General features: G+C 48.0%; 1 protein-coding gene across 1 annotated transcript; it reads left to right on the top strand.

The window, feature by feature from the left end:
- The first annotated feature begins 1,596 nt into the window (after positions 1–1,596).
- On the top strand, positions 1,597–16,412 carry HRK (harakiri, BCL2 interacting protein). Its single transcript, XM_030024729.2, is given in 3 exon segments — positions 1,597–1,622; positions 1,624–1,909; positions 10,416–16,412. Coding segments are annotated over 2 exon segments (264 nt in total). The 3' UTR covers positions 1,862–1,909; positions 10,416–16,412.
- Positions 16,413–17,503: the final 1,091 nt, after the last annotated feature.

The following is a 17,503-nucleotide window of genomic DNA, read 5'->3' as shown; positions in this document are numbered from 1 at the left end:
TTGCTCTCAGCGGTGGCATGTGCCAATGTACCTGCACCCTCGCGTCTGCCTCCAGCTGCTGCCATTCGGCATCTTCAGCGGCCCCTTGCTGCTTTTTCTGCTTCGCAGTGTTCCTGCCCGTGCAGTTTACAAAACCCAACTTAATGAACACAAACAGGCGTTTTGGATTGCAGGAAAAACCTGAACTACCTCATTGTGGGGAGGAACTGGTGTGTGTGTAAACCCCACAAAAGATTTGTTTTCCCTACAAAACAGTCCTTTGGACTTGGAGGAGGATCTCCCCGGTGTGTATATGCTGACTGCGCTGAGCCCTGCAAAGAGAGGGGCTGCAGAGCAGGATCTGCCCCTGTAGCAGGACATGGGGCTGCTCCAGGGAGGGTAAGGTGGTTTGGGAAGAAGGCAAGCCCCAGGAGGGTGTCCTTAGACCCCTTTGCAATACGAGGGTGATCTGCCAAGGAGGTTGCAGCAGCCTCCCTGCCAGGCAGAAGGGAAACAGGCCAGTTTGGGGTGACTCCTGCCCCACAGGGAGCCCCCGCTGCCATCTCCAGGGCTGATGCGTGATGGGGAGTCCTACTGGGGGGGGTCTCAGCCCTGCTTCTGTGCTCTGATGGCTGGCGGGGCTCCACATCCCCCTGGGTCAGTGCCTGGGGCCTGGTGAGGTTGCTGTGCACTCCTTTGGCCACCTGAAATGCGATCAGAATCAGTAATGCTCTGGGTGATGAAATCCCCTCCAGCTCTATGTAATCCTCTCGCCGCCCCCCCTCCATCCCCACGCTGTCCCTCCATCTCTACACTGCCCGCTCCATCCCCACGCTGCCCCTGCATCCCCACGCTGTCCCTTCTATCCCCACACTATCCCTTCCATCCCCACGCTGTCCCTTCCATCCCCACACTGCCCCCTCCATCCCCACACTGCCCCCTCCATCCCCACACTGCCCCCTCCATCCCCACACTGTCCCTTCTATTCCCACACTGTCCCCTCCGTCCCCACACTGTCCCTCCATCCCCACGCTGTCCCCTCCATCCCCACACTGTCCCTTCCATCCCCACACTATCCCTTCCATCCCCACGCTGTCCCTTCCATCCCCACACTGCTCGCTCCATCCCCACACTGCCCGCTCCATCCCCACACTGTCCCTTCCATCCCCACGCTGCCCCTCCATCCCCACCCTGTCCCCTCCATCCCCACGCTGTCCCCTCCATCCCCACACTGTCCCTCCATCCCCACGCTGCCCCCTCCATCCCCACGCTGTCCCTTCTATCCCCACACTATCCCTTCCATCCCCACGCTGCCCCCTCACTCCCGCACCACCCCTGGACAACAAAGTGACCCACCACACACACACACACACACACACACTCTCCCCTCCATTCCCCCCATCCCCACGCTCCCCCCCCCCCCCCCAGCCCCGCACCGCCTCCCCGCTCCCCGCGGCCGAGCGCCGCCCCGCGGGGGATGATGTAACCCCCCCCCGGCCCCCGCCCGCCGCCGCCGCCGCCGCTGCTGCCGCCGCCCCGGCCCCGGCCCCGGCCCTCCCCTCCCTCCCTCCCTCCCGCACACGCCGCGGCACTCGGCGGCGAGCGGCGGGCGCAGCCATGTGCCCCTGCGCGCTGCACGGCGGCCCCCCCCGCTCCCTGCCCCTGCAGCCCCGGCCGCGCCGCCCGGCCCTCGGCCGCCGCCCGCCTGGTCGCCGCCCGCCTGCGCCGCCTGGGCGATGAGCTGGAGCAGCGGGCGGCGCGGCGAAAGGCGCGGGGCCGCGGCCCCTCGGCCGGCCGTCGCCTGGCCGCCGTGGTGTGCCTGCTGTGCGCCCTCACGCCCGCGGCCGCGCTGGCCTGGCTGATCCGCAGGAGGAGCCTCTAGGCGAGAGGGGCGCTGGCCGGAGCGGGGAGCAGGCGGGACGCGCAACAGGTCGGCACCGCGCCGGGGGCGGGGGGGGGGACGGACGGACGGACGGGGACGAAGGGCTGGGCGGCCGCCGGGGCTCGGCACGGGTCGGTCCGGGGCGCGGCGGGACGGGACGGGGTCGGGGTGGGTGCCGCACGGTCCGCCGCGGCCCGGCGCGGCGGGGTCCGGCCCGGGGGGTCCGGCTCGGAACGGGCAGGCTCCGGCGGCGGGGGCTCGGCCCGGAGGAGCGCGCTGTCCGCGGTACTCGCCGGGCTGCGGCGGCTGATGGCGGCTGCGGCGGCGCACGGAGCCCCGGGCTGCCCGGTACCGGCGCTGCCAGGTCGCACCGACCTGTCCTCTCCCTCTCCCTCTCCTTCTTCCTCTCCCTCTCCTCTCCAACTTCCCCTTTCCCAGGACTCCCCAAACCCCCCCTTGCCCCTTCCCCAAACTTTCACGGCTTCCAGCCCCGTGCCTCCCCTCCTCCCGGGTCATCTGTGCTTTTATGGGGCAGTTTCAGCTCCGTGCCCGCACTGGGTGAGCCCGTGGCCCCGGTGGGCCGGCGGCAGCAGCGCAGCGGGGCAGGGCAGCTCAGGGGGATCAGAGCAGATCCCATGTCACTCCGACTGCCAGCCCTGGGAGATGGGGGATGCTTGCCCCGCACACCCATGCCGGCCAAGGCTCCAGCCTTCTCTTGAGTGGAGGAACTTCCCCTGTGTCCTGCCATCCCCTGGTGGGCTTTAGACCCACGGGTGCTGTGGGGCACCCATCGCTAAGGTCCCTTCGTGATGGGATGTCCCCACAGGACCATCCAGCGGGGCAGCCTGGGACTTTGGCCAGCTGTGCCTGGCTCTGTGTTTTGGATAATAGCTTGCCCAGTGCCAGAGGCTTTCTCCAGGGGGGGTCCCAAGCCAGCAGCCAGGGAAAAGCATCCAAGCACAGTTACTGCTGGTTCCTAGAGCCCCCACTGCGCTCCAGAGCCACCGAGCAAACGAGCAGCAGGGAAATGGGACGCACCTGGTCCTGTAACCCTCATTGTCGTCCTGGTGACACCTCCTGCGCTGGTGGGGGTACCTCTGCACCCTCAGCCCTGGGAGCACGCAGGGATACTGAGCATATGTGGGGTCACCTCAGGGATTTTGGGTGCTCTGAAGTGCTCTTTGGGACATGGATTTCTCCCCACAGACATGAGGAGCAAGGGCTCCTATTTGAGGTGCTTTAAATTGTATCTATGAATGTCCCCCGATGTCTATCCATGTTCAGGGCTAAGTGCATGTCTAACTTGCAGCATGCGCTCATCTCCCACCAGCTCGGATAGGGTTTAGACAAGAGCTTAAAATCAGTCAAAAAATGCCACCGATACTGGGCTGACCTTGTACAATTTCAGCCTAACTGGGCTGTTTGCAACTCTTGGGCCAGACCTTGGCTGTCAGGAATCAGGTCTTACGTTGCAAAATGTCTTGCATGCTTTTTAGGTGCATGAAATACCATTAAATACATATGTATAGTGTGGAGAAAAAGTATGGTTATTGAGAGAGTTTAAAAACAAGGTTTTCCAGCAGGCATGTGTGTTTGCACTGTGTGTGTGTGTGTGTGTGTGTGTGTGTGCACTGCTGTATGGGGGGGGCATTGTTGTCATCTGTCTGTCTGAGCCACAACTGCTGTGTCTGTGGGGAGGTTCAGCTGGTTACCTTTGGAAAGCTTTCTTTGAAAACAAAACCAGAACAAAACTGGGGTTTTTTTTGGTGAATCAAAGCCTTAATTTCTATAAAACCGTCAGCTCAGAGGTATGAGTTTCCAGGATGGTGTCTGCAGAGCTGTGCCCAGCAAAGCCCTCGGAGAGGTAGTGTCAGTGGTGCGGGGCAGCGGTTAGAGACCTGGGACTGTGGTCGGGAGCAGAGCTTAGAGATCTTCTTTCCCTTCCTGTCACTTTGTGGCAAGTTTGATTCTAGTGTTTGGAAGCAAACCCACCCGTCTGACTTTCTTGCCTCTCTGAGCTCAAAAAAAGTCGAAATCCAAGGGGGAACAGCAGGGATCTCCCTCATCTAGCGTCCCAAGTGTCCTTTTCTTTCTAACAAGCCGGGGAATTTCCTCCCTGCCCAGTCTGGGACTTCATCCCGTGTAGAGAAGGTGGCAGGTGAGAAGGGCTGGCAGAGAGAGCCGGTTCGCTGGCCCCGTGGATCCGTGCACACACTCAGCCCAGACTTCCTGGCAATCTCACGAGGCCAAAGCTGTTTGGATTTTTAGTTTTTCTGAAGGTTTGCATAGCTTTGGTTAGGCAGATATTATTTTTTTTCCCCGGTCTCTTCTGCTGTTGACTCTATGGAGCCCTCACCTTCATCTGGCTTTATGCACTTCAGGCCCAACAATAACCAGTTGCTTTTAAATTGCTTTGATAAAGACACTATAGAAAAGCAAAGCATTATCCTCAACACAACCGAGGCGAGCTCCTTCAGCATGCACAGTCCTTCCTCACAGCTTCAAAGGCTGCAGCAGACAGGACGTGCTGAGCTGCCTCCAAATGCTCTGGGGCTTCATGGACACAAATACAAATGTAAGTCTCTGAAAAGAAGATCCTTGTGTGTGATGTGAAGCAGTTTCAGGGATAAAGAGGCCAGATGTGGGAGAATAACAAGCTAGTAACAGTCTCCTGGTTGTCCCTATGCACAAGCGGACTGACCTGTGCGGCTCCTGGCAAGCTTCTCAGGCACAAGTGACCAAGCTGCAGATGAAAATACAATGCAACCCCCAAATAATTAAATATATCACCTACACCTCAGTTTCTGGGTTATTTTTGCCATTAAACATCTTTTCTCTTCATCCTGAATAGTAATTTGCTCACACCAGTGGAGGTATCTGATTATCTGCAGTGTCTCACAGCTCAAGGGATGGTGCAGTGAGCTGAGTTAGACTTAAAGATGTGGTAAGACAGCATTGTTTTATTAACTCAGCCGAGTATTTCTGAACAAAGTATGTATTTTTCTGCCATCCTCAGAGACGCTCTGCAGTGATAATAACACTGTTCTGCAACAAGATGGGAAGTCCAGGCTCTGAGCACTTGTGATCTTGGGATTTCATGGAACGGCTCATAAGAGGAGAGTAACTTGTACACTTAATAAATGTGCTGCAAAGTCAGCATTTGTCTTGTGAACTGGTGGTTGCAGAAGGAATAGAGAAGTTAGAGGAAAAGGCCAGTTTCAGCTTGGCTTACTACTTGAGTTCCCCTCCTGCTTTTTCAAGTGGTAATAGCATTTTGCATTGGCTGCCAGGAGAGTACGTACTGTTTCTGAGGAAGAAGGTTGGTAGGTGTTCCCTCAGGTCCTTGTGGCTTTACACAACACTGCAGCTCAGGGAATAATTCTGTGTACCAGGGAACTTCTGCTCTCCCAGCCCCTAGGTGATGCCAGTGAAAGCAGGGTTAGGGCTGCTGCATGTGACCAACTTGTATCTGTGGACCATGCCTGAGATTTGGGGATGAATGCTTTGCACATGGCAGTTTTATAATCTATAATCTGACATCACCTTGAAATATCCAGCCAGGGCATGAAGTATAGTTGTCATGTGCCAGTTTGGCATACAATGTCACTTGTATTTCGCTCTATTAGTTCAGAAGTGGCAGTGTATTAAAATCAAACCCTACTTGTCCCTGCCAGCTTCACCAGCCTGGTTCTGTGCCCACTGTGTTGCCAGTAATTCCCCCCACTGTTTGCTGCGAGGTTCATGCAGAGCCACTCTGTCCAAAGTCTCAGTGCAGTTAATTATCTGTATTAAAATTGGGTTGATAAGATTTCTGGAGATGTCACACTGAGCTGTGCAGGAGTGCAAAGAAAATTAAGGACCAGAGGCAGTACAGCTAGCACAGGACTAAGCCGACTGGCTCAGCAGTGAGCTGCAGTTTTGCGCAAGGACAAACATTCAGCGTGTTGCACCCTGTATGCATCCCTGACACAAAGAGGCAAGCGCTGGTGTTTATCCTCCTGGATAACTAAGGAAGAAGGAGCCTGCCCTTCCTAGTGGCAAGCATCCTACTCAAAAATGCCAAAGATCCCTGCCACCCTTGCCTCAACTTCACAGTTAAATTGCACCAGGAAAACCTTCAACATTAACTTTAATGATAAACTCGCAGCAGAGTTTTCAAAAATAAACAGCAGTCCAGAAATGCCTCTTTCCGCAGGTGGGCTATGGCCAAGCAGGCTGCTTCTTTGCGGAAAGATTGGAGCCCCCACATATTTCTTTACTCTGTCTGGGTTTGTAGAATCATAGGATGGTTTGGGTTGGAAAGGACCCTAAAGATCATCTAGTTCCAACCCCACTGCCATGGGCAGGGACACCTTCCACCAGACCAGGTTGCTCAAAGCCCCATCCAACCTGGCCTTGAACACTGCCAGGGATGGGGCATCCACAACCTCTCCAGGCAAACTGTTCCAGTGCCTCACCACCCTCACAGGGAACAACTTCCTTGCATCTAATCTAAATCTACTCTCTTTCAGTTTAAAGCCATCACCGCTTGTCCTATCACTACATGCCCTTGGAAAAAGTCCCTCCCCATCTTTCCTGTAGGTGCCCTTTAGGTACTGGAAGGCTGCTATAGGGTCTCCCTGGAGCCTTCTCTTCTCCAGGCTGAACAACCCCAACTCTCTCAGCCTGTCTTCATAGGAGAGGTGCTCCAGCCCCCTGATCATCTTTGTGGCCCTCCCCTGGACCTGCTCCAACAGGTCCATGTCCTTAAGTTGGGGGCCCCAGAGCTGAACGCAGGACTCCAGGTTCCTTGATCTTCCTGTGCTAAGATCTCCCGGATACACCATTCTTCCGAGTTCTTCCCTAGTAGTTAAACTCTTCTTTTGCCTTACCTCTTGAACCCCCTCCTAATTGTTTTTTGGTCTTCCAAGTTACCCTTCTGCCTCCCACAGAGATGCTAATGAAGTGTGAGTGTACATGGATGCAGGCTGCTTGGGAATTTGACAGGGCTCTTGCCCAGCCCTTGTTTTCTCATTAACCTGCTGCTGCGTGAGGAAGGAAGTGAGAGCGCCTCGTTTTGTCCCTGCCTCATGCTCTCCCTTAGCAATCCAAGGCCTTGAATATTTTTTTTTTCTATAAATATATCAATAACTGTTATTTTGTTTGTTAGGAGTGGAAGGTATGCCAGCTGAATTGCCTGTGTCATTTAAGTCAAGAAGTTACATGCTGACACGTTAGCTGTGAGCAGAACTTCTTTTGCCAACTGCTTTAGGGGACATGAGCTCAGATTCTCCTATGGCTTTATGCAGGTGCTACCCAAGCATGGCTTTGTGTCCTGTCTCTGAATAAAGATTAGTCAAAGAAATGCTGTGATGAGACTAGGGACCCCCTGCCTGAGTCATTTCATGCCCATCCTACTCAGCGTCCCAGAGGAGAGCAGCTTTCGTTTGTTTGGGGTTTTTTTTTAAAACACCAGCTTAGCAAGCTGTGTGATAAAACTGTAGGATTTAAGGCTGGAGAGTTCAAAGTAATTGAGAAGTTGAGATGCCCGTATCTATTAAAAGCAACGGGATGTGTTGAGGCTGGCTGAGATGGTTTTGCAAATATCGGCCAACACGATTTGCTGTCTCACAACCTCATTGCTTAATAGGTGCAATGAATAAGAGCAACTTTCTGAGAAAAATCTGCATCTCCCTAAATGACCAGGAAGAGAGGGATACGTCACCAAAGGGAATGTTGGTTCCCATGAAAAATTCCAAAGCAAGTGATTTTTTTCTTTATCGCTTCAATCCATGGTTTCAATAGACTCCACATTTTTCATATAGGAACCCAGCTATAATTCCTTTTTTTTAATAAGTAAATGAAAAATTTTGATAGTAGTGGACAATCCCCTCCCCCAAGTTTCTACCATTATACGAATGACATGTAAAATAAACAATTTTTCAGCAGCTCTGCAGAGGGGATATGCTGGCACTCTTTCCAACTTACTATCCACCCCAGTATTACAAATGGGATGTAGTTTGACTTTCCTCAGCCTTTTTCAGACCGAAAGTACCACATTTTGATCTATTTGCTGAGTGCCTATTGTGGGAAATTTGGAGTAACTCCATTGAAGTCAATTGGGTTGCCCTGGATTTACAGTGCTGTAAATGAGATCAGAATTTGGCTCAAAGTATATTCCATTAATGAGTCAGATACTGGCAATGCAGCCAATATGCACCCAGAAATGGCTTTAACACAGCCTAGGATATTCAAAATTGTTTTATTGAAAGATGGGCTGAAGGCCAGGATTCTGGGGTTCTCTTTTATTCTTTCCATGAAATTCACCTTTATGCAGAAGGCCCGCACGAGGCTGATGCAAAACTTAAGAGCCATTTAAGCTCTTAGAATAGGGCTTGTGAGATGCATAAACATTGTGCTGAGCTCTTTGCCTGCCCCAGAGCAGATTTATCACTCAGAGTTCAAGACGTTCTAGGATTTATCAACTTTTACAGGTTTTTAAAGATTTTCTATACGTTAAGTGACACAGAGAGACAGTTTGTAAAATATAATGACACTGAGGATGATCTGTTGCAGGCCATAGATGGCCCAGTAGGAGAAGGGTTCACAGCTGGCATTTGGAAGAAGTGCTACTACAGGAGAAATAATAAATAAAGATTAAATGTTTGTGCTTTGGAGGAAGTCCTTTAATCACCTCCTGAAGTCTTTATTCCAGTGTAACTTGAGTAAATACCTCACCTCTTGGAGCGTAAGCAACTGCATCGCAGGCTCTTCCTCCGTATCGCCAGCCCCGTTTCTCAGTACCCTACACGCAGCTCAGGTTGTGCCCTGCTTTCCCACCCCAGCAGTGCCGATGTGGTTCATTACGAAGACCTCTCTATAAAGACATCTTGTGCGAGAAACGCAGATGCCCACAATCTCCTCCTCGTGACGTTTCCCAGGTCTGCAGCAAGCCGTGGTGCTGTCTGTCCGTCTGTGCTCAGCATTGGCCTGGACCTGAGCGTGCAGACGTGCAAGTGCGGGCTGAGATCCCCGGAGGTCTGGGTGGGAGCGCGGGGCGGCAGGAAGGAAGGGCTGTCTCCTGTGCGTGCTGGCCGGGAGGCCGAACCTCTGGGCTACTTATTGATGGTCTGTGCTCTGTCGGCTGTTTTTGTGTAGCCGGTATTACCATGTTCATGCTTTCTCAAGTAGCGAACACCTTTCCTGTTTACCTTCTGCCAAAAAAGCTAAGTAGCTCTGCAGAAAACCTTTTAAAGTACCTCCAGTACTTCCAGAGAGCGGGTGCGTATGTGAAAGTCTGTGTGTGTGCAGATACAGAAGCCACAGAAACTGTGTGGCTAGCTGGTAGCCTTGATCACAGCAAGACAAATGAAAATGTGCTTCAAGTCTAGATGATTCATTCTGGCTTTAGTCCTTCAAGCTATTTTCACTGTTGCTTCAGATTCCTCAAAACTAGAAAGCAAGACTGTAAACTGAGGGAGGGAGAGGTTGTAATTGCCACATCCTGTGCGCAGCAGCAGCTTGAGCAGCTGACAGTAACTGGGATAAAGCAGATACGGTTAAATCTTTTGAGGCTGAACAGGAGACGTTCTAGGTTACTCAGAGTCCGTCGCAGCACCAGGATTTGCCCTCTTTCCTCACAGTGGAGGTTTCAGTTCATCTCAGAGGCAGAGCCACTGAATCGTGATAACCTTCACGCTGGCATAAACAGGGGCAAGGGAAGTGATTCTGGGTTTACATCAGAGTAATGCCGATCAGAATCTGCCCCAAAGCTGTTTGCCAGCCCTAATTACACTCTGACTTCATAGCTGATGCAGTTGCAGTGTCAGCTACTCCCCCCTCCTTTCTCCCACCCGGGTGAAATCACCTCATCCAGAAGGCCAGCAGAGATTTCTCCACTGAGGTTTTTACAAGATCACTCATTGTCACAGTCCCTGCAAACTAGACAACATAGTCTGAAAGATGGGATCTACCCCAGCAAATGCTGGTATCAATAAACCTAGGTATAAATGCGGGAAATGGGAATTTCATAGTAGATGCCCCTTGGGCACCTCTCCTGCTAATTTGCACTTAGATAGGTGCCTTTCTCTGAGCACTTTATTAATTAAGGCTTGCAGCCCACCTGTGAGGCAAATAAGTTATTACTGCCCTCATTTTACAGCAGCAACTGAAAGAAGTGGTTTGCCCAAGGCCACAAATCTAATCAGTGGCAGAACCAGGAATGAGTGAGTTCTTCCAGTCTCCTGTGATACTCAATGCACCCCATTGCCTACCTGTAACAAAATTAATGGCTTCCCTAAAAGTTAACATTTTTGTTAACGTGATGTAAATGAAGATGGAGCACCCAAAAGAATGAGCCTTGCAAAATGAGAGCTCACCAGAAATCCTGCAGTAGCACAGGGATAAAGGCGTAATCTCTTGTGTTGAACCACAAAACCATCCTCCCCATAAATTATATACCTCTTCTTGTCAGTAAATTTAGCAGGAGGGTTCGAGCATAAATTTAGAAGAAGCTTTTATTGTAACCAATGCATCAATATAATTAAAACCAAACACAATTCTTTTGCTTTCTTAGGCTGGAGAAAACCCTGTGCCCTTGGAGAAAATTGTTTCCCCTTTTCCTACAGGGAATCCAGAGCCTGAGCAGCAGCTGTGAAGAGTGGAGATAAAGAAAGAAGTGGAAGATGTTGGAAGTGCTTTGGGCAACGTGAAGAAGGATTTGCACGGAAGGAGCTGTTCAAGGGCCCAGCAGCAAAACAGAGACACATACATGCTTATATATAGAAGAATGTAAACCCTCCTGTATGCATACGTTAAAACGTGCATGCCTTGTTGAGAACGTAAGCAACATTCCTTGTAGATGATGGTGGTCTGAGCATTCATGCTCCTGCAGTCTGAGTCAAAAGATTAGTGATGTCCTTGCTGTAATGCTAGCATTTTCTCCACTGCACCTTGTTTATGGCAACATAAACGTTCCTTTCAATGCAGCAGGAAGAAAAATAATCTATACATCCAGAGCTAAGTAATATCGAGAGACGGAACTTGCTGCAAAATGGGCATGTCCTAGCCGTGGCGGTGGGGGAACAGGTGCTTAGCAGCTCGGACAACAGACAGTTTGTGTGTGTATATATTAAGCGCTATCGCACCAGGTGAGATAAGCTTTTCTTATGACTTTAGTTTCTCTGGTGCTACATTTAATATTTGTCTGGGGCTAAACTGCCTCTCTGTGGTGCTACAGTTTCCGCAAGAGGATGTTCTGAAACATGGGACAAGGAGAAATCTATTTTGGTTATTAATATTTATACACAAGATAGCAAAAAATAATACGTGTTGAGAAGGTGCTATTTTTTCTTTCTTTCAATCTCTGCATAAATTAAGACAAAACAAATAATCTAGCCCAGAACTTTATAAGACTAATTTTCTTTGGGGCAGTTCTTTTTCTTTTGACGGTTTGGAGCTTGGGAAGCAGCATTCACTGAGGTGGCAAAGACACACCGGGTCTTTTCACTGCAGTGTACGTGTCAAAGTCTGCTAGTGCAGAATCTCCTACGGCTCCGGAGCTGGGTATTCTCCTGGATGGTGATTTAAGCAGTCTCAAATCCTGTGAACCAGGGAAGAGAACTATATCTAGACTAATCAGTAGACTGGGGGATATCAGGAGAACTTGTCCTTAGAAGTCAAAGGGCTTTTTTCAGTCTAGTACTGAGCACTTTTTTTCTTGCAGCCAAAACTACCTGTCAGATTTAGGATACCTTCCAGATCCTATTTACAGTAATTATTATGCACATTTTTTAGAAACATTTTTCCCAGCTTCAGATATTTGCACCAGAAAATTGACCCTCTCGTGGCAGGGGGCAGTTTTCAAAGGCATAAAGGAATGTGAAGAACCCAATTTCCAAAGGAAGTTTGGCTCTTTGTCTTTTAAAAATACTTCCTAACCCTCACCCAGTCAAGGAACAAGCCGAGTGGCCTCTATGTCCCAGTCAAACCTTGCATTTTTCACTACTGCAGGAGAAATGTTTCTAAGCAACCTAAAAGCTAAATTCTCCCTTTGTCAAATATTCACCGATGTGTTTTGGGCCCCTGCACACATATTCTTGGGTATTATTGATCCAAGTCAATTCACAAACAGCAGAAAGGGCTATGCTGAAAGAGCAAATTGTTCCTAATGAATAACCTTGCCCTACTTTATATTATGTGCAGTGTTGGGAGGGATCATGTAGCTAAGTGTAGTTTGTCTATTGATAGAGTTTGGATGGTGTCAGAACCACAGGGACCGATAAAACATTTTCCTGCCATTTTTGGCCTGACGCTCAGTAATACTCGGCATCCTGTACTCCTTCCCGGCTCAGGCTTCTACTGAAATAAGTAAGAATTCCTCTCGCAAAAGGAGGAGTCTCAGCTGATTTCAGCAGTGATGCAAGTGCTGAATTAGTGACTGCTGGATCGGGCATAGTCTTAGAAATACAACTTTCTGCAAATCACTCAAATGAGGAAGTGAAATCGTGTGTATGGTATTGCACCAGTCAAATTTGAACAGAAAATAATTGATCAGGAAGACTGGATGTGTCACTTTGCTATACAGGACACGCAGCCCGCAGGTCTCCCCTCCGCAGTCTTCCCTCACCCTCTGTGTGTGTACCCCACGTACACAGAGGCAGCCTTGTGACAACCCGTCGGGCATAGGATCTGGCTTACATTTCTCAGTGCAAGAGAGAGGGCTCTCCCACATATTCCTCACCATTAACAATTACTAGCTCCTGAGTTTTGAATGCTTAATAAACTTGTCACCCAGAATATGCATTATTCCATTTTCCCTTCCATCTTCTGTGCATACAGTTTGCACTGCCGTTGGTTCTCCTGCCAGACTGGCTATTTGGGTCTGCAGCCTTGAGTTGTCTTGTAGCATTCTTCCCAAAGAGGCAATTCCCCTGAAACATTACAGCACAGCAAAGGAAAAGGAAAGCGAGTTCTGTCCTTACCATAGCATCTCCGCCTTGGGAAAGCCCCCTGAATCGTTGACCAACCTCAGCAGCAAAGCGATTGGCTAATCTCCCTTAGTCCTACCCCACTGTGGACAGGCTTTTCTGTAAAAAAAACCCTAAAACCCAGAATTCCCAGGGGAGCAGTCTCCTCCCGGGTGGTTCCCAACATTAGCAAAAATGTTAGAAGACACGTGCTGCCTGTTTTCTCATGAAACAACAACCAAATCTATTGTGCTTCCCAAGTGTAAACAAGAGCAGGTCCAGTACCCCAAATTCTGCTTCAATCCTGATTTGCTTCCCTTTGGTAGTTCTAAATTGGATGTTTAGTGTGAACTGAGGGTTAAGTTTTGGAGACTTTCATCTGTTAGTTGCTGGGTCAAGCAAGCTTTGCTAGAGAAACAGCTTACCAGCACATTATAGCCAGCATTCACTGTACATAAATTGAATTACTTACTAGAGGGTATGTATTTGTCAAAGCCTTACATTTTCTGGTATAATTGCTATTCTTGAATGCCTCCATTTTTTGACAAGGGGTGTTTTTATCCTTTTTAAAATATCTGATTTAACCCTGGTTGATGTTTGTATTGGAAAAGAAAGCATGCTATATACTCCCCTAGTGCTGTTCTTACTGTATTGCAACAGCTGTGTGAGATGGTGGGGGGTTTCTGTACCGTACTAATGGGTAGGAAACCAGCACAGTCCCTCTCTCTTGCTCCTCTTTTTTTTTTCCAGCAGCCAAGAAGTCATTGATTTTGATTAGCTTCGCAATTGCGCCTCCGTGAAGACTGGGGAGTGCTCTCTAAATGAAAAAAAAAGACCTCATCTTAGGTTTCAGCAGACGGTGCGTGCGCAAGCCAGAGGAGGAGGTTATGAGATCATAGTCTATATAGAACGCCGCATAATGTGGCTGTGAGGAAAGTCTTTATTAATTTTTAAAGCAGCACTCCACCAAGATAGCTCCCATCACATATTGGAACTTCATATTTCAAGTTAAAAAAGAAGTCTAGTGTCGACTACTAATCAGCTTCTCTCCCCTTGCCTGTTAAAATAAGTCCTTTGGCCACATTAATTCTAGGATGGCACTGCTGTCTGCTTGCAGACCGCTGGGTTACACCTAGGACAGAATTTATCCCATTAATTCCAGATTCCTTCCTCTTCTCTCTCAGAATTATTTTCAGTAGATAAAAAAATATGGAATGGGACCAGGCCTCCTGTCATACACTTTCATGTGCCCAGGAGAGGCATCACCCAATAAAAACATAGAGCAAATCACCAAAATCAATGAGTTGTCAGCAATGAGGAATGAGAAACCCATCATACTTCTGTTTTAGAGCATGTATGCATGCAGAAATTACCCTAATTTAGCTAAGCCCATTACTAAAGCAATTTACTTAAATCAGAAACACTTGTTAAATCAGTTTAATCTGATTTGTGAATTTGCTTTGTTTCTATATCATGCTAAAATTATAAGGGTCTTAAATCCACTGCAAAAGCAGAAACAGTACCTTCTAATGAAATTGATTACAAACAGATTTGGTTAAACTGGTGCAGTTTCCATGTCCACATACACCTTGGAATCAGGCACTTTGCCCTGCTGTAGTCCTTGTAGGTTGAGCAGGCAGAAGAGAATCTCACTTGGGAGCGGGGGGGCAATGGAGAATGGGGAAGCAAAACTGAAGGAGATCTTTCCCTTCTGAAAAGCTGCACTACCATGTACAAAATGGTTCATGATGAGCACAGGGTAGTACATCTACCTTAATATTTAATTTTCCTACAAATGGTTTTAAAACATCTGTCTGTGGTCTTGACAGAAGTCTGAGATACATAACAGACTACCTGTGGTTCAAAATTAAATCCTGGACCCATATTTTTTGTCCATGTCAAAACCTTCTGGCTATATTCTACCTCCACAACAGGTGAACAGTATCTTCACTTTTCTTCGGGCAAATTTGCTTAGAGCAAATTTGATTTTGAATCCAAGCTTCAAAGCCTCACTCTTGTGTAACACTTTGCAAGGCAGTGCTTGCTGTATGCTGAGCTAAACTTCTTCATCTCAGTACAGAAGGTTAGGAGACACTCACTAACCATGTTAATTCAAAATCCAAAAGCTTAGGGAAGTCTACGTAACATGGGACTTGATCTGCCTTAGGAAAACACCAGTATATCAGCTAGTCTGAATGGAGGAGAGGAATCCTTGCATGCTGCTCCTGCCTTGGTCTTCTGATTCTGTCCTGGTCTGAATGGGCAAGCCCTTCTCGTGCCAAAGGCAATCTCTGCTCACAGTACAGGTGTATATCCCTGTCCCCAGCGTAAGACACCTCTGTGCTTCTTCTCTCTGCCTGTCCTACTGGCTTGAATCACGCGCCATCTGCACAACAAGAATCTCCGTGAGCGTAGACCCTAAACGCACTCCCACGCTCAGGTCTTCCAAACAACAGTTCTGCCCTTAGCAGTTGTGGGAAAAAGCTGACTGTTCCAGTCAAAGCTGCAGAATTTCCATTCCCCATCTGCAACAGAAATTTAAAACTACAAAATATAAAACAGGTGAATATTTTTTTCTGACAATACTTATTTGAATACAAGAGTGAATTTTCATGTAACTCCTATCAGACTTCTTCGGTGTTCACTCTGCATGAATACTTGAGTACTTGAATTTCAGAAGTTTTTGAATATTTACAGAAAGTGAATTTGGAGCTTGACAAATATTCACTGAAAGCATCTGGGTATTGAACTGCCATTATTAGTTACATCCATTATTAGTTACAGATGCCACCTAAGTAGAGAGCAAAACCAACTACAATGGGATTTAGTTTTCATGGGTATTCACGGCACAACCTTCCCAATCAATTTGAAGACCACAATTTATCAGAAGAAAAAATCTTCCCATTATCTTTAGCCCTTAGGACATTTGCAAATTTTCCAGTCTGCTCCCAGATGCATCACTAACAGAATAAAATAGATGAAATGCAGTGAATACACAATTCCTTGCACATTACTGATTTAGTACCATTTGGATGTAAACTCTTGGAGAGTCACTGTGCAAGTTTCCACCCTCACCAAAGCAAGAGCAAAGCATATGCTCACTGCTGACAGGAGTTCATGAAGGCTCCTGTTTATGGTTGGATGTGGCTTCTCTTTTTTGTAAAAGGAATTTCATATGCTGAGACTCTTTGTACATATTTATAATGACTTTAATAAAAAAAAAAAGAAAAACAACTGTTCAATGGCGAAAAAAGGCTACAGTTTTTATTTCCTCTCTGAAATTGGAGACAATAATTTCCTTCCGTAACCCTAACTGTTTTCCCATCTCATAAGCTGTCATTAGAACTGAAGTTTCCCCTGTATGTTTTCTGGTCCAAATGTCATGTTCTAGGAGAGGGTAGAATCGTCCTGCCTCACAAAACCATCACCATAACTTACCTGAGGAGGGAGGGTTTGACAGACTGCTAACAGCACAGAGCTGTTTCTTCCACAGCATCCAGGCCAGAAGAACAGAGACTGAAGGATGTCGGTTTAATTTAACAGCTGTATAATAGTGGCCTGTAGTAAAATCTTTATCTTGCAGGAATTAAGAGGATCTTTGTTATGCTTCCAGTAGAATAAATATCCACAGCATAAAATTTCACTTTCTATTTAGCACTAATTAATTTTAACAGAGCAGTGGAGCACTGGCTGGCCCACCGAGTCTCAGGCACCCATGGCCTCTCAGGTACAGGCTCTTCCCATAATGAAGGCCTCGCACACGGATCGGGGTGCTGCATTTTGTCACTGAGGTATCTGTTTGAAAAACAACTGACACTGCCAACTGGTAAAGAACATTCAATAAAGAAAAAAAAAAAGGACTATAAGAATGCAAAAAATATTCCCTGTACTTTCCCTTTGATTGCCTGCCTTCCTTAATCACCAAATAAAAAATAGTAACTTTGAAACAGTGTATCAAATACTATCTGTAGTGTTAGGCTCATATTGACCTTTTCGTACTCTTCTCCAAATACATTTTCCAGGAGCATTTAGAAAAAAAATCAGAAGTGGCTTTTCAAACATTTTGAAAGCAGATACCACCAACCCTTTAATTAATTGGCATTGCACTGAAAATGACGCTGAAACCTTTCGTAAATTGCCTGCCCACAGAATCAGTAATTTTGCCTTTTCCTGGTGACTATCATACATAACAACATTTTTATGCCCACTGAAAACCTTGCTTCCTTCCTTACTGAACTCTCTTCCTGCATCCCAAAAAAGCTTTTCCCACTGGAGATAGCCACTGGATTCCTTAGTTCTCCACTTTCATGGGATCCATTTGACAATAATCAAATCACTTTGTTTTGGAAAGTAAATCTTTTCCTCCTCTACTTCCCTGTATCTCCCAAGCCAGATTTGGACTATCTTCCCTGCTCAGGCTCTGCCTCTCATCACTTCTCCTGTAGCCATACTGAACTATTATTTCCAAAGAAATGTTGAGCCTTAATCCTGTTACCATTAGCTCCTGTTTGCTTTAATTCTTCTCCCTGTGGAGTTTCACAGCAGGCGGGGAAGGCGGCAGTCAGTACATACACATAGGCTCATTTCCCCCAGGTACAGTTCTTCCTGATTACCCACTCAAGTGGGATTGTAACCTTACGGCCATTTCCATAGTAATGAGCATGGAAGATGCCACAGTTGCCTAATGAGGCACCTT

The sequence above is a fragment of the Aquila chrysaetos genome, chromosome 9 (genome assembly GCF_900496995.4).
Source record: "Aquila chrysaetos chrysaetos chromosome 9, bAquChr1.4, whole genome shotgun sequence".
Lineage (NCBI taxonomy): Eukaryota > Metazoa > Chordata > Aves > Accipitriformes > Accipitridae > Aquila > Aquila chrysaetos.
Note: the sequence above shows the minus strand (reverse complement) of the source record. Positions and strands in the feature narration are given on the sequence as shown.